Genomic DNA, 22,335 nt, shown 5'->3' with positions numbered 1-22,335 from the left:
TTATATTAAGCCATGCCTTTATTTAAGCTGCTGTGTCAGATTAAACAAATGCCCATACTCACTCTTGTACATTCTAGCAGACACATAACCAGCTGGGGTTCCCAGTAAGACCCACAGTACAACTGCACAGGTCATCAAAGCACCACGATTGGCAGGAGAAAGAAAACCAAGGCAAGCTAGGACTGAAAAAAACCAAACAAAAACAGATTTAGGCACTTGTGGACAGGTGTCAAAATTCCCCTGTAACACACATGGCACTGTAGAGGTTTCTCTTTTTCATTACTAGCTGTTTAAATGAAGAATACATGTCTAAACTCTCCTACATCCCCTCGCATCACCCTATTCCTGAAGTCACTGTTTCATTCATCATCGGCTTCAGCTTTTGAACACAAAGTTTCTATACCAGATCACACAGGAACACATCCAGGCAGGTTTTTAATATCGCCAGAAAGAAAGACTCCACAACCCTCCTTGGCAGCCTGTTCCAGTGTTCTGTCACCCTCATAAGGAAAAAAATCCTCCTCATATATAAACATTAATGAGGTCACCTCTCAGGCTCCTCCTCTCCAAGTTTAAGAGCCCCAGCTCCCTCAGTCTCTCTTCCTAAGGAAGATGCTCCAGTGCCTTCATCATCTTTGTGGCTCTGCACTGGACTCTTCCAAGCAGTTCCCTGAGGTCCCTCTTAAACTAAGAGCCCTAGAATTGGATCCTAGTTCCAGATGTACATATAGCTACATTATCTCTGTTGTGTCCGTGTTATCTCATTGGCATGCATTCCTGGTCTCACTCTGGCTGCAGGCTGTTGTGACAAATCTATTAGAAAGTGTCCTGAGAACATTAAAAGCTTTGATTATGTCTCTTTGAACTTGCATTACTGGGTCCTTAGATAATTTACACCATGACAAACTGGGTTTGCTTTGTTTTATATAGAAGCTTGCAACAAGGAGGCTTCATTTCTCCAATCATGAAGTGCCTGAATTTGCCCAGACATGTTCTGAATGACATTGATTACAAAAGCATTATAGAACTACCTAGACTGTTATGAAACATTTTATTTCATTAAAGGAAGAACTTCAGCTGCAAGAGTTTCCTAACTTTTGTTTCAAAATATCACATCTTTCTTACACTATTACACTACAAACACATCACCTTAATAAAGTTACTTACATAAAGTAATAAATGTCATGATGAATATTTGTGTTCCTTGGCCCAAAAAGACAGACAGTAACATTCCCTTCCTTGGAGGTCTAAAAACATCTCCATGAACCAGCTTCCAGCCAAATTCCTCTTGGGCATCTTCCTGTATAAAATAGCCAGCATCATTAGCAAAGACACATAATGCAGTAGCATAGATGAATAAAGATACATAATACAAATGCAAACAAGATGCAAAACACATATTTAAAGTTTGATTAACTTCCAATTTAGATCCAAAGACAGACTAATTGCATGTGATTCATCACTCATTGATTTTATAACCCCCTAATGGTTCAGGGAAAGAAAAAGGCAGGTTTTATCAAGGAAATCCTCATCCCCAAAGCAAGCAAAAGAAATGTAATTAGCCAAAGCATCTAACATCAGTCTCAATGTAAAACTTAAAGCCTGCCACTTCATTCCACTTGGATTATAGCATTCCATTCTAGTTCAAGCTTTGCTCTTTTTTGCTTCCATTACAAAGCACATCAAATTCAATGACAACAGTGGAGGAGGAGAAAATGGTCACTGTACTCCAGAAGAGTCTGCTCCTTAGAATCAGTAGGAGCAAATAGCAATGCTCTCTGTCCCACTGCCAGAGGTGACCGGATGGATGACACTGGGGAAGGATCCTCAGTTCAGCAGCTCTGAAGAACCACAGCTGAAGGATAACATTTTTCAATCAAGTCACTCAAAAGAAACACTTCCCCTTCACAAAAAAATCTCAATCACACATGAGCACAAATGGTCTGGTCAGTGGGGTGGTGCTAGGTCATAGGTTGGACTTGATGATCTCAGAGGTCTATTCTAGCCTCAGTAATTCTGTGGTTCTGTGAAATAACCAATCTCTCAGGACAACCAGCCTCTTCCTTAGAAAGTGAAAAGCTACTGGTTGCATTCAAACTAGGAATATTGAGTTGAATTCAGTGCTTACCACTAGTTACAGAACACAAAAAATAAGCTAAGAAAGAATATAGATCAAAGTGGTGAAGGCCATGGAGCATCTTATCTTGCAGAGTATGTAATTAGAGCAGTTTCTTTCTGGAAGATTGTCTTTACCTTCCCCAGACTGGTACCTCTGCTTGCTAGGAACTACTCTCAGATGTCAGATAAAAAAAGGGAAGTACTAAACACTAAAATACTTGGTTTAAAAAAAACACAATGACAACAAAACCCTCAACAACAAACCAAAAGCATGCCTGCCAAAAAAATGATACCACATATTGAAGTGTAGCTGCAACAGACCAGTGATCTTCTAGTAAAATTTGTTTGGTTATTGAAGCATAAATATCACACTTTCCTGTAACTATGAACTTACGAATCATAGAATTGCAAAAGACCTTTAAGGTCACCGAGTCCAACCATTCTCTAGCTCTACCAAGCCTGGTGCTAAATCATGTCCTTCAGCACCACATCTCTGTCTCTTTGAAACACCTCCAGGGTGGTGAAGTGATGAGAAAGTTCCTGAGGTAAGACAGAAAAAACGATTTAACAAGGCCAAGGGCAGGGTTCTACAATTTGGCCACAAAAACCCCAAGCAGCACTATAGGCTGGGGACAGAGTGGCTGAGAGCAGCCAGGAAGAAAAGGACCTGGGGGTGCTGGGAGATAGTAGCTGAAGGTGAGCCCACAGTGAGCCCAGGTGGCCAAGAGAGCCAATGGCATCCTGGCCTGTATCAGGAGCAGTGTGGCCAATAGGACGAGGGAGGTTCTTCTGCCCCTGTGCTCAGCACTGTTCAGGCCACACCTTGAGTGTTGTGTCCAGTTCTGGGCTCCTCAATTCAAGAGAGATGTTGAGGTGCTGGAAGGTGTCCAGAGAAGGGCAATGAAGCTGGTGAGGGGCCTGGAGCACAGCCCTGTGAGGAGAGGCTGAGGGAGCTGGGGGTGTGCAGCCTGCGGAAGAGGAGGCTCAGGGCAGATCTCATTGCTGTCTACAACTCCCTTCAGGGAGGCTGTAGCCAGATGGGGTTGGTCTCTTCTGCCAGGCAACCAGTAACAGAAGAAGGGGACACAGTCTCAAGCTGTGCCAGGGCAGGTCTAGGCTGGATGTTAGGAAGTTGCTGGCAGAGAGAGTGATTGGCATTGGAATGGGCTGCCCAGGGAGGTGGTGGAGTGGCTGTGCCTGGAGGTGTTGAAGCCAAGCCTGGCTGGGGTACTTAATGCCATGGTTTGGGTTCTAGGTTGGACTCAATCTTCAAGGTCTCTTCCAACCTGCTTGATTCGATGACAACTAACCATGTAGGAAACTACACTCTATAGTTTAAAAAAAAGCCAAAGTAATGAATTAGCCAATATGCTAAATAATAATTCAGAGTAATATTCAAGTGCAGTAATCCTCACCTTATCCATTACTTCAGCCTAGTTCTCTAAATATTCTAGTAAAGACTTAAGGCCTTCCCACTCAAGCAGTCATGATCAAAGAGATTCTTAAAAACAGGACAAGAGTTTTACCTCTCACCCTTGAAAAGATATTGAAATGAATTATCTTAAGTTCACTTTTTCTTAGTCAAAAGATCCTGTAAGTAAGAGAATGATTTCTAAATACTTTATGAACATGTATCTCACTAACTCTACATCACACTAAAAGCCAGTTGGCATTAGCTGAACTTCAAATGCTTGTGTATTGATATCTTTTCAAGTAGAATCCCCCAGCACTCCTTAAGTGTGAGATTCTGGTTTGCTTCACTACAGCTTCTCAGCTCAGGTCCTCTTTTGCACACTTATTTCACACCTTTATTAAATCAGCTCCTTGAACTGCAACAGATCTTTAAGTCACTTCCAACTGGTAAGAACATTAAAAAGTGGAGGTTTGTTTTGAAAGTCACACCTATCCTCACTGTTATCCATAAAAAAATAATCAAGCTTGCTCTTTATCATATTGAGAATGACCAGCTAATAAAGACAACACACTTTAAGATGTGGAACATAATTTAAATTGAGAGATCAAAAAGGTAATCTTCACAAAAAACAATCAGTTAAAGGATGTGGAAAAATTCTTCCACTTTAATTACTGCCTGAATTTGCATTAATAAAAGATATTAAATATCAAACCTACAAAGAAGAACAAAAGTACTTTCAGATGTTTTAGTTTCAATATGAAACATTTGGGTGGATTTGAAAAGATTTATCAAGATAGAAAACCACCACAGTGAAAAATCAAACCTTTGTAGTATCTAACATCATTTCCCATCTTTGGTTTATGGTCATGACTTATACCAGTGAGAAGAGTAATTTTTTTCTCAGCCTTTCACTCGCAGTAACTGGTCAAGACACCAACTCACAGTTATATTCTCTTCCACTGAGAGAGCAAGCCACTGGTGACCTGTCCCTTTCCCATTTTAAGGGGTATATTCATAGGATGGCTTAGGTTGGAAGGGACCTTAGAAATCATCTACTCCATCTTCCCTGTTATAGGCAGGAATGCCTCTCCAACTTGATTGCTCAAGGTTTCTTTCAACCTGTCCTGTGGTGTTGAGGCACATGGTTTAGCAGCAGGCTTGGTAATGTTGAGTTAATGATTGGACTCAACAATCTTAAAGGTCTTTTCCAGACTAAACAATACTATGATTTTATGAAAATGCATCTTTCTGGGCTGGTGTATTAAAATCAGACTCTGTCAGACCATCTGATGTGCCTCACAGGCTCTTTTCCTCAACAAAGATCATCAACAGATCAGACCACTGTGGTGGTAGCTATACCTGTTGCCTGTTAAATAAGGGGCTTCAGCACTTGACTCTGTTTTGGGTATCAATTCTGTTCCTGAGAATGTAATGCTAGTTGCAATAAAAGATCCAACTAGGCTGATACTAGGAGGAAGTTCTTCACAGAGAGCATGATTTGCCATTGGAATGGGCTGCCCAGGGAGGTGGTGGTCTTGCCATCCCTGGAGGTGTTCAAGAAAACACTGGATGAGGCACTTAGAGCCATGGTCTAGTTGATTGGCTAGGGCTGGGTGATATGTTGGACTGGATGATCTTGGAGGTCTTTTCCAACCTGGTATTTCTGTCTTCAAGTGAGTCCAGCACACCAGTTTTCAAAAGAAACTCCCAACAGGCTCAGCTTCCTACATTAGCACAGTGATCACCAGGAGAACTTGAATTTACCACAAACAAAACACACATATGTAATTTATACATATCCCAAGTAGCTCCAGCACAGCTAGGAATAAGTTGTGTTGCACATGAACTGCTAAGCAGAGACAAAGAATGTGATTTCATCACACTTTCTAGCTACAGACAAAAGGCAATATCAAGTAGTCTGTGTTAGCCAGACTAATCCTCATACTAATTTCACTCCATTATTAGCTGTTAGTTTACTTTTTGCTCCTTTCTGCAGTGATCACCTCGCATTGGTTAAGTTTCAAGGGTTTTTACTATGTTGCTTTACAAAGTTGCATCATACTTCTCATGAAATTTAAACCATAAGCCTTCCAAACTTCACAAGTCACATACTAGCACACTGGACAATTTCTGGACAAGCTATCCTACAAACTACTATAAAGAAATAATCACTTTGGGATTGAAAAAATTACAGCAACTCAGCTTTCTAGGGCAGCTTCATCATAATGGGGACATTATCAGGATGAACTAATTTTAAGTCTGATCTTCTGAAGAGGAAAAAAAACCACACTTCTGAAGAAAAAGAACTCTTCTCTTCACAAGTTCAGTTGGTCAGACTATTAAAAACACAGTTTTGGACAGAAAATATGCCAAAATAGGTAGCAAAGTCTTTTCGCGCTAGAGATGTCTCTACAAGAGATCCAAGCATAGGTTCTGTGCTAAGGTCACACAGCATGACTTAAGACAGCACCACACCAACAAACAGTCTTACACACAATCTCAGGTTGCCAGTCATCCTATTGCTCAATAGCTGGTGCTGCAAGAAATCTCTAGAGGTCATCTCCTCCCATCTCCCTTTTGAATATCTCCAAGGGTGGAGATTCCATACATAAATACACTGGCTGCTTAGGTCAGTGTCACACCAGCAGCTACATGTTCAGACTGACTCCATAACATAACAAAAAAGCCTGGATGAGGCACTTAGTGCCATGGTCTAGTTGACTTGGTAGGGTTGGGTGCTAGGTTGGACTGGATGATCTTGGAGGTCTCTTCCAACCTGGCTGATTCTATGATCAGCCTCTACCTGTTTGGGTTTTAGCTATGGGACAGCATGACCAGCTGTGTGGTGGCTACGTGGAGCACCTGGATGATTCTATGATTCATAAGACTCAGGAGTAGCAGCCACATCTCATGGTGAACCAGTGCCAGAACACTTTCCAATACCTGCACTGTGTTTGTGGCTGCTGGTTATGCTCTCCAAGTATTTATTAAAAAGAAGAGGCTTTCCTTGGTTGAGATCTTGGAAGAACCAGACTTACATTTCAAACACGAGTTTGTTCACTACCAAAAAGTTTCTCTGAATCACTCCACATACTTTTAAAACCTCAAGTCTGTCCTTGCATATGACAAGCTCATCAAATGATGCTAGAAAAGTAAGACTGCCACATGTGTTCAGGTATTCCTGCTGTTAGAAAAGCAGAAATAGCAAGAAAACTGTTTTTAAGCCCCAGTGTATTAAGCATGTATCAAATTCTTGGTAGTTACCCATTTCCTCAGACTGTACTCAATATTAATTGATAGACATCATCATCAAAAACATGCCCATGTAAAAGCTTACTCACAGAAGAGTCAATCTGGTTGTATCTTGCAATGTCTTTATGCAGAGTCCTCAGAATGATCATGGCCACCATGCCAGATAAGAAGAGAACAATTACGAGGGAATTCATTATGCTGTAGATAAAGGAAAATTCAAGTTTTCAATCCACTTACTCAAGTTTCAGGAGGTGCACTACAATTCATAGCACATATATAGCTCAGGTCTCAGGAACAGCCTTAGATACTCAGATTTCAGTCATTCAGACTTTTAGCTGCTAACACAACTTGTGTCCTATTATCCAGGAAACTTCCCTGACAGCAGAGAAGCTCCTCTGTACTCAGCACTCGTGTGGCCACAACTGAAGTACTGGGGTCAGTTCTGGGACCCTCACTGCACGAAGGACGTGGAGGTGCTGGAAGAGGTCTAGAGAAGTGCAAGGAAGCTGATGAAGGGTCTGGTGAACAGGTCTGTGAGAAGCAGCTGAGGAAACTGGGTTTTTTTCAGTCTGAAGGAGAACGAGGAGAGATCTCACTGCTCTTTACAACTACCTGAGAGAAGGTTAGAGGCAGGTGGGTGTCAGTCTCTTCTCCCTAATAACAAGTGATAGGAGCAGAGGAAATAGTCTGAAGTTCCCCTGGGATGGTTTAGGTTGGACCTTAGAAGAAACCTCATGAGTCTAAGGGTTCTCAAAGCCTGGACTAAGCTCCCCAGGGAGGTGGTTGAATCCCCATTCCCTGGAGGTGCTCAAGAGAGGCAGAGATGTGGTGTTGAGTGACATGATTTAGCAACACCCGTGACAGAGTTAGCAAATGGTTGGACTCAATGATCTTAAAAGGTACCTTCCAATCAAAACTGTTCTATGAAGTCCTTCTGAATGAGGAAGTGCAGTGTAACTTGCTAACCTCATGAAACCTTGCTAGGGTAGGGTTTAACAATTTCCCACCTGGAGAAGATAAAGTGGTTTGTGTACCTTTCAGATTTCTTAGGAGACAGAAGTTGGATGAAGAGTATTTTCTGACACACTGCTAACTCTCAAGATAGTTACATATAATTTTTCCTTATTTTCCTCCTCATGCAGCTCAGAACTTCCCCAGTGAAACAGCTACATCTCTTAAAACAAACTTTGTCAAGCAGATTTTTGTATCAACCAATGCAATCTACATCATCCCATTTCATATTTTGTAGAGACATTTAATCCGACAAGCCCTTTGCAAACATGACACATCAACATAAATTACAAACTCACTTGGTACTGTCTGCATGGTAGAAGGAAATTGGAGCTTTTTATGCACATCTTGTACTCATAAAAGCCTTTTTTACTGTTAGCAGCTGCTGAGTAGAAAACACGTAGTACACACACATACCTCTCACTTGGCAGTAAGAGAAAGCCAAACAATAACAAGAACATCACAGAGCAACAGAGTCTCAAAAACTGGAGCAAAAAACACTTCTTTAGAGTGGAGATGATCAAGTATAATGATGGAAACTGCTTTCCTTTTGGACACCAAAGATGCATGCCCTGACTGAAATGCAATACAGTTGCTCCCAAGAGATGGAAGCTTGATAAAAGTTATTTCACACACAACCAAGAAAGTTTTCTTGACTGTAAACTACAGACTTTGTTCTACCTCAGCATTAGTTAAGTATCACCAGTAGCACAAATAAGAAATCTTTGTGATCTTCTGCAAGGTTGTTCACTGAATAAATGTAAATCTTACCTAAACCACTGGATGTTTGTATGTGGCATGGACTCCAAAATGTAGTCCCATCTGGAAGCCCATTTAATATTATTCTTTTCCTACAAAGAAATGAAACACCAATGAATGGAAAACCAGTACAAGTTTGCTGCAGTCTGAGAGGGAATAAACACATCAAATGTCTTCCACAAACTTTCTATTCTGCATTATTAATATCCATACTTGGTATCAATCCTGAATGTTAGGCCTCCCTCTTGCATTAGTTCATCTCTTGAACCTCTCAAAGGATACCTTGTTTATGGAAATCTCCCATCCACACCTTCAGCTGAGGCTTCACTTAGCCTCATCCCTCCAGAACTTGGCATGCAGCTGCCCACAGCTCCAAAATGCATGCAGAAAAACAATCATGCCAAGACTGCAAGACACTCCCACTGTAGCACACTGATCTTGAGATCTCAGCTTTGATAAACATACTCCTTTACCGATGCTTCTAGCTTCCCCTGGAATTTTTCTCTCTCTTTAATGTACTTCAGGCAGACCTCCTGTTGTGGTAGGCCTGAGCAGGCCAACATAGGCATATACATGTCCTGGCTTGCCCAGGCATGTTTTTTTCTGCTCTCCCTCTAACTGTTTTGAGGAGAAGCAACCACAGGGAAGAGGACAAAGAATGTGAAGCCACTGAGTCTAAGGACTGCATCCAGTTCTGGAGCCCCTATTACAAGAGGGATGTGGACATGCTGGAGTGTGTCCAGAGAAAGGCCAGGAGGATGCTCAGAGGGCTGCAGCAGCTCTGCTGTGAGGACAGACTGAAAGAGTTGGGGCTGTGCAGTCTGGAGAAGAGGAGGCTCCCAGGTGAACTTCTTGTGGCCCAGAACAGGATACAATAATCCAGATGTGGCCTCACCAGAGCAGAGGGGGAGGAGAAGATCTCTCAAGTCGCTGGCCAAACTCTTCATAAAGCACTCCAGAATGCCACTGACTCTCTTGGCCTCAAGGCACACTGCTGACTCACAGTAAATTATCCACCAACACTCCCAGGTCCTTCTCCACAGAACTGCTTTCCAGCAGGTCACTCAACTCTACTGGTGCAGGGGGTTGTTCCTCCCTAGGTGCAGGACCCTACACTTGCACTTGCTGAGCTTCATGAGGTTCCGCTCTGCCCAGCTCTCCAGCCTGCCCAGATCCCACTGCACGGCAGCAGAGCCCAGATGCATGTCAGCCACTGCTCCCAGTTTTGTGTCATCAGCAAACTCACTGAGAGTGCACTGCCTCTTCATCCACGTTGCTGAAGATACTGAACAAGGCTTTCAATTAATTGAAACAGACACCATAGTTTTCTCATCAGAAGTCTGCTGCTGTATTAGAGAGGACCATAAGCCAGTTCCCCATTTGACTGGTTTCTGTATTGAGGCTTTACTGAAACTCATGCACTCCTATTTAAAAGGAGACTTATCATGGATCAACACTCTTCCTCTTATTTTGAAACTACTACTGAAAGCACACTGGCTATTAATACCAATGAAGCAAGCGAGCACCTTTGCAGTGCCTGGCCTGAGACACACCGAGCACCATCTACTGGAAGCACCCAACCCCACAGTGCAGCTACTCCCTTGTTCTGTGGTGCAGTGCAGGCGAGGAGTTTGAGCCCCAAAGCCCAACAGGTCACATAAATAACTAGGCAAAGCTGTAATCCAGAGCTGCAATTTATCATCAGGGTTTAACCACAATGTTAATTTCACTACATGAATGAGCCTCCTGTCTATTAAGAGAGTCAAAGGAGGATTGAGTGTCTCGAGGGAAAAGGAACAGGATATAGAGCCTCGCACCTCAAGGTCATTGGTTCAAATCAACTTCAATTTGGTAGAGTGAAAGCTCTTACCACATGACAGCTGCTCAACTGTCTACACAACAGAAACTGGTGGTCTAAGCCTGTGAGATCAGGGTCTTACACCAGGAAAACAATGATGCCTTTGGAATAGAGTGAAACCAAGGTACGAGAGATTGAAGTCAGCTTGAATCAAATCATTCTCACTCCCATACAAGGCTCCCTATCTATACTGGGGTAAAGACTCTCATTTCCTCCTGTTTTAGTAGTAACAGGATGAATAAAGCATTAGAGTATTAGCCAAGATGAGAGTATTAACTCTGAAAGATAAATGGCCACCTACTCAGAAAAAGCAGCTAGTAAACAAAAGCAATACAAAGTGAGACAAACCCTGCGACTTCACTAGAACAAACAGCTTCACAACATGCTGAAGTTCTTATTTAACACAAAAATGTCTCCAAAGAGAAGGTAAACATTTCTTCCATGTGAGACTCTCACTACCCTGACTGAGCTCTGAAAGCAAAGCAGATCTCAAGACAACTCCTGCAGCTATTCAGTATATTACCTTTCCATTAATAATAAACCAGGTCAATAGAAGGTCTTTACATATACATTCTAATGTCACTTAAACTCCAGCAATGGAAAAGTAACAGGTTTGGGGAAAACTGCTTCATAAGACCATCCTTATGGAATTTATACTTCTTTAAACCAGTTTATGGCTATTAACAAATCACTTTTGACTTCAATCTTCTGAGAAATGACATATTCATGTAACAGATTCAATACTTACTTCAAATGTCACAGAGTAGGTATAGATCAAATTCAGTTTATTGGTGAATTCTCCAGGAATCTCCATAGGTGGACCTTCACAGCTTAAGTTGTTCTCATCTGTATGTTTGTAGCTGAGGGAAAAAAAGTACAACACACCAAAATAAACAAGAAAACAGTTAAATAAAATTGCATATGCTCTGTAAGATTGACTTTGACATTCTTTTCTGAGCTAACTAAACTAAGTTTTATTAAAACAAAACAACCCACGAAAGACCAAAACAACCCCAAAAACCACCAGACCAGAAGAGCTGTGTGTATCACTTAGGATTGGACTAGATGATCCTTGAGGCCTCTTCCAGCCTGGTATTCTATGAATCAACTTTGTACCAGCTATGCAGCTTCTTGAAAACCTGTTTTGTTGTTCTTGTTCTTCTGCAAACAAAGGCCAAAGATCTTAAAATATGTTTTTTATTAAGACTTAGGTTTGTAGCTGGAGATATCAGAAAAAAACACAATGTATATAATGAGGTATCATTTAAAACTTCTTTAACAGCCTTGAAGTCATAGCAGAGCTGAATATTGGTACTCATTTGCAGCAAAAGAAAAACACTCCACAAAAAGCATTTCAGAGATCTGGATCTTGGACACTATCCTGCACTGAGTTACTGTCTGCCCACGTTTCTAAGCACTGGAGAACATGATAGGCAAAGCTGTTTGCTAAGCATGTGGGGGACAAGAACTGCAGATCTCCAAAAGTTATTAAATGCAATCTTACCCTACCCTCTTTTCTGTCATGATCAGAATTAAGTCCTGGTCCTAAGCTAAAATTCTATTTGATTATCCAAGCTGTGGAATCTGGAGATTTTTACCTGTTAAGATGGTAATTTTTAAACACAAAATATCCTTTTCTACCACTGCAGCTCCCTGTCACATTTTAACCAGACTGCATTATTGATGAGAGACTTAACCTCAGACTGTGCTTGCCAGTAAGGAAGGCAGGGAACTTCTTTGCCATCTCTAACAGGTTCTTACCCTCCCTCAAGTTGCATAGGGAGAAGTGTGTTTATTTTATTTTGGGGTATTTCTGAATGACTTCTAAAATGACTGTTATTACTATTGGTTTATTTTTCACACAAAAGCAAAGGAAATTACTGTGGGAACCTTTCTATTTTCCATGCCTACAGAAGTGGTCTGATTTCACCTCTTGTCAGTCTCACATCCTCTGAAAGAGCACAGAATAACTCACAATAATAATTACATTCTGAAGTTCAAAAAAGCAAACATTCCTTGCAGTAATTTAGCAACACAGTAGCTATAAAAGCATGAGGTCAAAGAAACCTTAAGATTTGCTTGAATCCACACCTGTGAACCTGCTCTGACACTGGAAAAATAGCTTCTCTCTCATCCTCCTTGGGCAAGATTTACCCAACTTTGACAAACACTTCTACCTTATGTGTGGTGTTATATGAAAAACCCAAATCAAACCATGAGACAATAAAAAGGGCCTGGAGAATAAATCTTATGAAGAGTGACTGAAGGAGTTGGGGCTGTTTAGTTTGAAAGAAGAGGAGACCTCATTGCTTTCTAACTACCTGAAAGGAAGTTATAGAGAGGTTGGTGCTGGTCTCTGCTCACAAATCATTTGTGATAGAACAAGAGGGAATGGCCTCAAGCTGCCACTGGGTTGGTTTAGACCAGAAACCAGGAAAAATGTTTTCCCAGCAAGAGTGGTAAGGGACTGGAATGGGCTGCCCAGGGAGATGTTTGAGTCACCAACCCTGGATGTGTTTAAAGGTCATTTGAATGTTTCTGTGGTTCTGTGAAAAACTTTCATGAAAGACTTATAGTGTTCCAACCACTAATAGCCCCCAAGAAGAGAGCTTGAAGGTTTCGAAGCAAAGCACCAAACAAATCGTCAGGCCAGAGAATGACAAAATTCAGGTTATGTGCAACTTAACAGTGCCCTCTTGTGGTCTGCACACTGGACACATTCTCATATCATACAACCAAGCAGGTTGGAAGAGAGCTCCAAGATCATCCAGCACAAACTAGCACCCAGCCCTGGCCAATCAACCAGACCATGGCACTAAGTGCCCCAGCCAGGCTTGGCTTCAACACCACCTGGGATGGTGACTCCACCACCTCCCCGGGCAGCCCCTTCCAATGCCAATCACTCTCTCTGACAACAACTTCCTCCTAACATCCAGCCTACACCTCCCCTGGCACAACTTCAGACTGTGTCCCCTTCTTCTGTTGCTGCTTGCCTGGCAGAAGAGACCAACCCCCACCTGGCTACAGTCTCCCTGAAGGGAGTTGTAGACAGCAATGAGGTCTGCCCTGAGCCTCCTCTTCTGCAAGCTGCACATCCCCAGCTCCCTCAGCTCTCCTCACAGGGCTGTGATCCAGGCCTCTCACACCCTTCATCACCTTTCTCTGTGCACCTTCCAGCATCTCAACATCTCTCTTGAATTGAGGAGCCCAGAACTGGACACAGCACTCCAGATGTGGCCTGAGCAGTGCTGAGTACAGGAGAATAACCTCCCTTGTCCTGCTGGCCACACTGCTCCTGATCCAGGCCAGGATGCGATTGGCTCTCTTGGGCACACTGCTGGCACACTATCCACCAGTACCCTCAGGTCCCTTTCTGCCTGGCTGCTCTCAGCAACTCTGTCTCCAGCCTGTAGCGCTGCTTGGGATTGTTGTGACCAAGATGTAGAACCCTGAACTTAGCCTTGTTCAATCTCATCCCACTGGCCTCTGCCCACCCATCCAGCTTGTCTACGTCCCTCCGCAGAGCTCTCCTATCCTCAAACAGATCAACACCTGCTCCTAGTTTGGTGTCATCTGCAAACTTACTGATGGTGGACTCAATCCCCTAGTCCAGATCATCAATAAAGATATTGAACATGACTGAAAAATGAAGAAGGTTGATAAAAATCTTACTGCTACCATCTGGGAGCAGATGTAAATGAAAGGAATGACTTTTCACAGCAAGTAAAACTCATTAAAAACACACTATGCCACTGCAACGCAAAAAACCAAGTCACGTACTATGTGCCTGTGTGACTTGAGAAGCTCTGGTAGCATAATTTCAGAACATATTTAATCTCTGTCTGTAGAAAAAAGGAATGAATTTAGCTACAAAAAGCAACCTACTTTGAAATATTCTAAGTGGACTGCAGTTTTGAAATATAGGTAAGCTTGAACTGTGCATGAACAAACTGATGAAGCGATCACTTGGGTCTAACCTCAGAATTGTTTGCATCTCCTTTTTGATCAATGCAGAAACAAAGAAGCTAATGTTTAATAAAATAAATTAATCCTCTTATGAAATTATCCATTATTTCTGCTGTTCTAAACACTAATATTAACTTGATGTTTCATCTATACCTCAGCATCCAAAACAACAGAGGACGCATGTAACAAATACTGTACATCCAAAGCAGATTTGGAAGGCAATGAACAATGATTAGATGACATGGGAAAGTGTCACTCAGTAGATGGATGTTTCTCACTCTGTGTCTGCCAATATATAGAAGAAAGCAATGTGCACCCAGATGGTATCAATGAAAAGATGAGAAAGCTTCTGTTGTTTGTGTCAGGTTCTAAGAGTCTGCACAAGCAGCTTTTCTAACAGGAGGGACCCTTTAAAAGCAAACTTAAATGATATTTACAGTTGTGGAAGTGCTCTTTGGAAATACAGTTGCAGCCATGAACCACAGAATGGCAGAGTTTGGAAGAGACCTTTGGAGATCATCTAGCCCAATTCCCCCTGCTAGAGCAGGATTACCTAGATCAGGTTGCCTAGGATCATGTCCTTCAGGCAGGTTTGGAATATCTCTGTAGAGACACCGACTCCACAGCCTCTCTGGGCAACCTGCTCCAGTACCCTCAAAGTAAAGAAGTATTCCCTCATGTTCAGAGTTATACCTGATGAACTACTAAGCCAAAAGCTTTACCAAAAGACAGAACAACCAGTTTCTCAGAACTTGCTGACACCAAATACCATTTCTAACTACTGTTAGGACTCCCTAATACTGGAACTTGCTTCTTTAATGCACAATTACCTTTGAGGTCTCAGTCTTGCCATGACCAGTCTTGCACCAGGCCAATTTTCATCCTTCCCACTATGGTACATGATTGTTATGTCAACGTGGTTGAAGAGGTAGAAAGTATTCTTCTTGTTAAACTCTGACTACAAAATAGTATCAAGAGATGAAGAAACTTCAACAGGAGAGGGCGCAGCAGTCAAGAACTTTAAAATGAGACAAAGGTCCAGCGAGGGAGCAAGAAAGAAGGGCAAATACTTCAACACCCACTAAATACTCCTGTATAAAATATTTCTGTCCTTTTCTATATAATAAATTGCATTATAGAACTATAAACCTACATAATATAGCTCTACATCTGCCTTTCTAGTAAAATTTAGATGTACTTGGCACCATTTTTCTATTCACCATAAAAAGCTGCCAAAACAAGTTCCAACATGTGTTTATTCCAGGTGCAAGTAATTTAGTCACCATTTCCTGCATCTCACACCAGTCCTCCTGGTAGACAGACCAGCTGCAAAGCTTACAAACCATGTTTTACTTCAAAAAAAAACCCCTTACCTTTCACCTTCAGTAGCTATTCTGCCTTTGTCACCCCTAACCTTGCAGAATTTAGAATTACAAAAAACTATATAAAGCTGAGATGATACCAGAGTCAAGTAAGTTGCCTTGGATTTTCTTTTCTCCTCATTGTCATTGTTTAAAAAACTTTAATTTGAATTAGGAGATCAGAACAACAGATTGAGAGTTGGGTTTCTAAGTTAAAAAAAAAATCCATTGTCTACTACCTATTTTCCAACTACCACACAAGTTCCATCCCTTAGCCCACTCCCAGCAAAATCTGAAGGTGTCTTGCACTGAATTTAACTGGATTTTCCTTCTTTCACTATGATCATGATGCTTATCAAAATCATATACCATAACCCCACTTCTGGGTACCTCTTTCCTCTATTACTATAGCAGTTGAGGTGACAATGGAGCTCACCAGCTGCATAAACAGGAGAATGAACTGTGGCTCTGCCACTGCATGGTAACAACCTCTTTTCCTGCCCTCATTTTTAGAGAGATAATTATGTCTGCTGGAACATGTATTTGGGTAGACTGCTAACAAGATGACATTCTTCAACTCAGCCCAGAGATTAAAGTCATATCCATGGTGCTACATTCTTATTTGTCCACGTAATCATCATCCCTCTAGTGCTATGCCATGCAAACTTCTCATCAGAATCAGAATTGAGAGACTAAAATACACTGAGTATCACTGGCAGAGCACCTACAAGTTGCACAGCACTCACTAGGAAACTCAGTCACAGATGTCCATGCACCAAAGCCTCCTCATGAGAAAACCTAACATCTTCACCCAAGTCACTGACTTCAGTTACAAGTTTTGTGTGTAGCAGATAGCTTGCAACACACACCACGATCTGTTTAACATAAACACAACCTCACATCCAAAGTAATAAAAGTTGAGCACTTAACTGAAACAGGTTGTTTACTGACCATTTCCCATAGTCTACAGTGCAACCAAGTTAGAAAGTGATTGTAGACAGTAAACTGAAGGTGCATGATAATGCATCACTTCAAAAAGCATGAAAGCTGCACTGCATGCAAGCAGTGAGCCCTGTGGCAGCACACAATCATAGCAGAGGACTTTCTCCTCACTGAGACAAGTGTGGTGCCTCACTCCAGGAGAGATAAAGCTCCATCACTATTATCTCTAACTGTACTAGTTCACCATGGAACTACCAGGAGGACTGACACATTTCAAAGTGTTGTCAGTATCATTCTTTCCCTGACACAGCTGCATTTGTTATCTTCCAGCCATCTGGGAAAAACCCTGACACATATAACTCCTAAACTGTGCTAGGCATAACTTTTGCAACTAGAACACAGCATTCATTTCCAGGTCTTTGCTAGAAGGCTTCAATCTGAAATTGAACTGATAGAAGGTCTTGCATGCAAAAAGGATATAAACAAACAGGTAAAAGGATGAATACAGATGAAATTTCAGAACAAAAATCAATTTTCAAGCATTTTGGACAATATAGCTTTTGACTGTAGTGGTCAAAAGACTCATAGGAACATTTTTTTGTTGACCATCATATCAGTGAGATGTTACATGCATATTCTGAGCATTAACTGTGTTTGCAGAGGTATCTGTTCTTTCTCAGCAAAACATCAGAGTGTAAATTAAATTACATCTGCTACGCTGACCAAAAAAAGTTTCACCACTTACATTTATAACACAAGCATCTTTAACTCTACCATCTGGAGTAACAAAACATCCTATTGGAAATCCTGGATTGCAGTATTTTTGTCCATCTTCCACATCATAGCACCAGGTTACAGGCATGTTATCAATAATCCTAGACAGAAATCAAAGAACACATCCTCAGAAAAAAACATGCACCTTATTTCACATCAGCACTGAACGTTCATCTAACACACAGTTTTCAGCTGTGCTCACAAGATGCATAAGAGAGGGCAACTATCACATAGAAAGAAGAAAGCAACCACTTGGAATGTAGATAGTGTAAAAAAGCAGCAAACAACCCAACAACATCAAGGGTGTATCTCAGCTTACCAGTGATGCTGATAATTCAGCTGCATTCCTTTCTTCAGAAAAGCCAGTTTGCTTTTATCAGCACTGTTTGCTGGGTCATAAGATCTTGTACAAACCTTCTTGCATGTTTCTTGCTTTTTAAAAGTGAACTGGTAAAAAAAAAAGAGCACAGAAGTTTGCTTCCAAAAGAAACATTTCGGTCTTCAGTTTACAGAATTAATCAGGTTGGAAAAGACCTTTGAGATCAAGTCCAACCTATCTCTCAACACCAGCTAACCAATTAAATCATGGCACCAAGTGCCACATCAGGTCTTTTTTCAAAACATTCCCAGGGATGGTGACTCCACCACCTCCCCAGGCAGCCCATTCCAATGCCAATCACTCTTGCTGTGAAGAGCATCTTCCTAACACCCAGCCTAAACCTCTTCTGTTCCAGCATAAGACTGTGTCCCCTCGTTCTGCCACTGGTTGCCTTGAAGAAGAGACCAATCCTACCTGGCTACAATCTCCTTTCAAGTAGCTGTAGACAGCAATAAGGTCTCCCGTGAGCCTCCTCTTCTCCATGTTGAACACCCCCAGCTCCTTCAGCTGCTTTTCACAGGGCTGTGCTCCAGCCCCCTCACCAGCCTTGCTGCCCTTCTTTGGACACGTTCAAGCATCTCAGTATCTTTCTTGTTTTCCAGAACTGGACACAGTACTCAAGGTGTGACCTAACCAGTGATCACTACAGGGGCAGGCAGGAGGACTGCCCTGGTTCTGTTTGTCACACTATTTCTGACACAGCTCAGGATGCCACTGGCCTTCTTGGCCACTTGGGCACCCCGCTGGCTCATGTTCAGCTGCTGTCAAACAGTATCCCCAGGATCTTTTCTACCTGGCTGCTCTCCAGCCACTCTGTCCCCAGCCTGTACTTCACTTCCTTGCTATAGAAGTTTCCCAAGTCAGAATTTCTTACCCAACAGCTTAAACTTAAGATTTAGAATATCCAGCAGCAGCAATCCTCTTTAACATTACCAAAACTCTCCATAGCCCAGAAAAACTACCTTCAGATAAACCTTCAGGGCTGAAATTGCAAAATTAGTTTAAAAAAGTCTTGATTTTTCATTTTGTCAGTTTCCTGTATTTTGGTACACTCATCATCCGTTAAAGCAAACATTTAACTACACCCCTTTTGAGTGTTTCATGTTCATTTTAGCCACGTTCCCCCACGATGACTAAGTTATTAGGTAAAGATGCCAAAAATACAACAACTTGCACAAGATCTAAGCTTCAAGTGCAGGCACAATCTAACATGTGCTCACATTTGTCTGACTTGCACTCTAACCCAGCTAGGATTTACCTGTTAGTGAGCTACCAAATGGAATTTTCAGTCATGTTTTCAAACAGCATCAAGGCTAAAGAAACAGCATTTTCTAATTACTGCAGCATGCAACCATCCAAACAATTGCTGTAATAATCTATTCAGAGGGAATCTAGCCCAAATGCCCCATCACATTATGTATGTAAAAGCTTCTTGTGGCCAACAGTAATAAGACTTAAAATTACATTAGCTTAGAGTCAAAGAGACTTCTAAGAGCACTTTACACAAGAGAGAAGGCATCACCCTCTTTAACAGCCCTGTGAAAAGACACCACTAGGTCCCTAATGACTGAGCAGCAATAGACTCAAACTCTGCTGCCTCTTTTTCTCACAGGGATTTGGATTACCTAGCAACTCTTCACAGAAAAACAGATCCCCAGTTTTCAGTTTCACCAGCAAATCCCAGTCTGAAAAACTGCCCTTGAACAGTACACAGCTTTTAAGCATTAAGAGCCAGCATTTGATCTTCACTGCTATTAATTTTCCCAAGTTGATTATGCAGCTTTTCAGAGATGCTGCATTTGTTCAGTGCTAAAGCAGGCCACAGGACAGAAAAACATTACATACCTAATCTAGTGACATCCTTCCATACATTTATTTTACCAAAAATTTCAAGTGAGATGCACCAACGATGAAAAATTTGGGTCTAGGCAACAAATGTTAGGCATGTGCAAACAGGGAAGAGCTATGGGTCTATTCTATGAAGTGAGCCCCAATTCAATTTCCTCCTCCTCCTCCCCTCCAGAAGTTGCCTAATAGTACCAACCAAGATATGAAACAGTTCATTAAATGCCAGTTTACAACATCTAATATTACAGAAAAATAATCTGATAGAATCATAGAATGGATTGGGCTGGAAGGAACCTCAATGGTCATCTAGTCCAACTCTGTTGCAGAGAGCAAGGGCATCCTCCACTAGATCAGGTTGCTCAGAGATGTGTTGAGCCTGATCTTCAGTATCTACAGGGATGGGGCCTCAACTATCTCCCTGGGCAATCTGTTGCAGTGTTCCACCATCCTCATGGTGAAGAACTTGCTCCTAACATCCAACCTAAACTCGCTCACACTCAGCTCTTAAAGAGCTGCTTAAGAGTTTCTGGACATCTCTATCACAGAGAAACAGGTAAGAATAGTGATTACTGGCTCAGCTTCCTAACTTCAATTAGCTACCCTAAAGATGCCTTTGATACCTCAAAGGGATTTTGGATTGAGTATATAAACACTATAAAGCTTATATTAAAAATAAATAAATTAGACAATCATCAAATGTTCAGCTGTGCCTCTGGTTTGCAGCTATCAGAGCAACAGTTATCAACTGTAAACTGGGTCAACTTCAAAGGACAAAATAACCTTATATGGAGACGATGCTATTCTCTCCCCAAACAGCACTTGTCCAAGATTTTCTGATGGTCTTTTCTCTTCAGTATCTTGACAGAAGTCAAAACTGGAAGAAAATGTGGAAAAGATCATTCTGATTTTTAATTGACACATAACTGTAAGTATCAGCCAAAGACAGCTTCTTACACCTATAATATGGCAGCTTTCATACTTCTTTCAGCCAGCCACCATTAGCAAAACTTTGAGTGCTTTTGCAAATACTACATAGAAACATTTCTATTTTGATATCAGTTTTAAGCAAAATAACTGCAGCTGAAGCATCTTTAACGAAATGAATGGTGATTAGCACAAGCATCCTTTTCAAATGGCAATGAAAACAAAGAACATAATGTTTTATTACTAGGAAAAGAAGAGATTATGCTACAGATTGTCCATTTCTCTTGCCAAAGTTGCAGAAAAACATCTACATTCCTTTCTTTAAGGAGTCTTTACAAATAGAATCTAACATAGAAGCAGTTCCATTATTTGGAACATGTTTTTAATATTAATGTGCCACACACTGCCAAATGCCATTCACTAATTCTTTTCAACTCTACAGTTTGAAACAGCTGAATAGGAGGAAAATGTAACCATTCTGGATTTTGTTGTTTCTGTTGTTATGTAATATTGGTTAGTAGTAGGTTATGTGAGGAAAATTATGCCTAAAAAACTATTTTAAATCACTTCTTTGGTGAAAAAGCACCTGTTCTTGATAAGTGGTTCTACATTCATTGGCATCCATAAAACTTAATGCAAATAGAGGCAACGTGGGCTTCCCAAACTAGTCTCTTGGTCTTGCTTCACAGGGTAAGACCTACCTGTAGTTTCTTTCCTCTATGCCAAACAGCAAGACTGCAAATCATGTATGAGTGCTTTGTAGGCTTATAAATTCCTTCCAAAGGCAGGTAAGTTTGCCCAGACAAGAATCCAGTTGAAAGAAACGAAAACAACCACCAAGAGCTAGGTACAGAACTCGGTGCTAGAAGGAAAACTAACAATGTTGCTTCTTCCACGTATTTTAGTTGTCAGAAACAAGGAACACAAAGCTCCTGACTTCCTAGGTTTGCCTAGCAGGAAGAACTTTCAAACGTATCAGAAAGTCAACAATAAAAACGTAGTACTCAGCTCGAAAAAATGCACCCATCAGAAGGCCAGCAGCCTTGTTTTCAACAAAAACAGGGGAGGATCTCAGGAGGCACAGGTGTGGCCTCCGTTCTTTCCACCCCCTTGTATTTCATTGCTGCCGCTGAGTAGTGAGTTTACTCTTCACACAGTATCACAGTGTCATCAGGGCTGGAAGAGACCTCACAGATCATCAAGTCCAACCCTTTACCACAGAGCTTCCACCTCTACATCCAAGCTACTGCTCTCAGGACACGCAGGAGTTGCATCACTGCACTGAGAACAGCATAGAGGATTTCCAAACGCTCCTGGGAGCCTACTGCCATGTACTTACGCATCATATTCGTACGGCAGAACCGATTCAACCGAGTCCAGTCTGTTCACAAAGAGCTCGATTAGCGACTGAGCCAGGGAAAAAGCGAGAGAAGAAACAAAACAAATCAATCCGGAGGCTTGCAGAAACAAACGACACGAACCGCATCGCTAGTTGGCAAGAACTAGCTAAGTTTCAACGCTCGCTATCCCACGGTGGAGTTGCCACAGACTTCTGACAGGCCCCTCCGGCTGCCGCGGCGCTGGGCCACGCCACAGCCGCCTGCCCACCGCTGCTCCGCCGCCACGGGAGGCTGCGGCAAGGAGCGAAGCACCGGCGAAGGGTTCTCCGACGCCGAGCGGAAAGTTGAGCAGGAAAAGGGGAGGTTTGGTGGTTGTCTCCCGAAGCAAA

General features: G+C 41.9%; 1 protein-coding gene across 1 annotated transcript in view; it reads right to left on the bottom strand.

Annotated features, from left to right (window-relative positions):
• The window catches only part of LOC135183873 (transmembrane 9 superfamily member 2-like), a 38,779-nt gene that overhangs the window by 16,043 nt on the left and 401 nt on the right, over positions 1-22,335 (bottom strand). The window contains exons 2-11 of the mRNA XM_064159156.1: positions 21,946-22,013; positions 20,463-20,556; positions 17,775-17,902; positions 17,427-17,556; positions 15,209-15,336; positions 11,161-11,272; positions 8,567-8,646; positions 6,874-6,982; positions 1,168-1,300; positions 63-182 (exon numbers count right to left, since the gene is read on the bottom strand). Of these exons, the coding sequence (XP_064015226.1) occupies positions 63-182; positions 1,168-1,300; positions 6,874-6,982; positions 8,567-8,646; positions 11,161-11,272; positions 15,209-15,336; positions 17,427-17,556; positions 17,775-17,902; positions 20,463-20,556; positions 21,946-22,013 (1,102 nt within the window). The remainder of the gene's footprint in view (positions 1-62; positions 183-1,167; positions 1,301-6,873; positions 6,983-8,566; positions 8,647-11,160; positions 11,273-15,208; positions 15,337-17,426; positions 17,557-17,774; positions 17,903-20,462; positions 20,557-21,945; positions 22,014-22,335) is intronic.

Source organism: Pogoniulus pusillus, chromosome 19 (genome assembly GCF_015220805.1).
Source record: "Pogoniulus pusillus isolate bPogPus1 chromosome 19, bPogPus1.pri, whole genome shotgun sequence".
Lineage (NCBI taxonomy): Eukaryota > Metazoa > Chordata > Aves > Piciformes > Lybiidae > Pogoniulus > Pogoniulus pusillus.
Note: the sequence above shows the minus strand (reverse complement) of the source record. Positions and strands in the feature narration are given on the sequence as shown.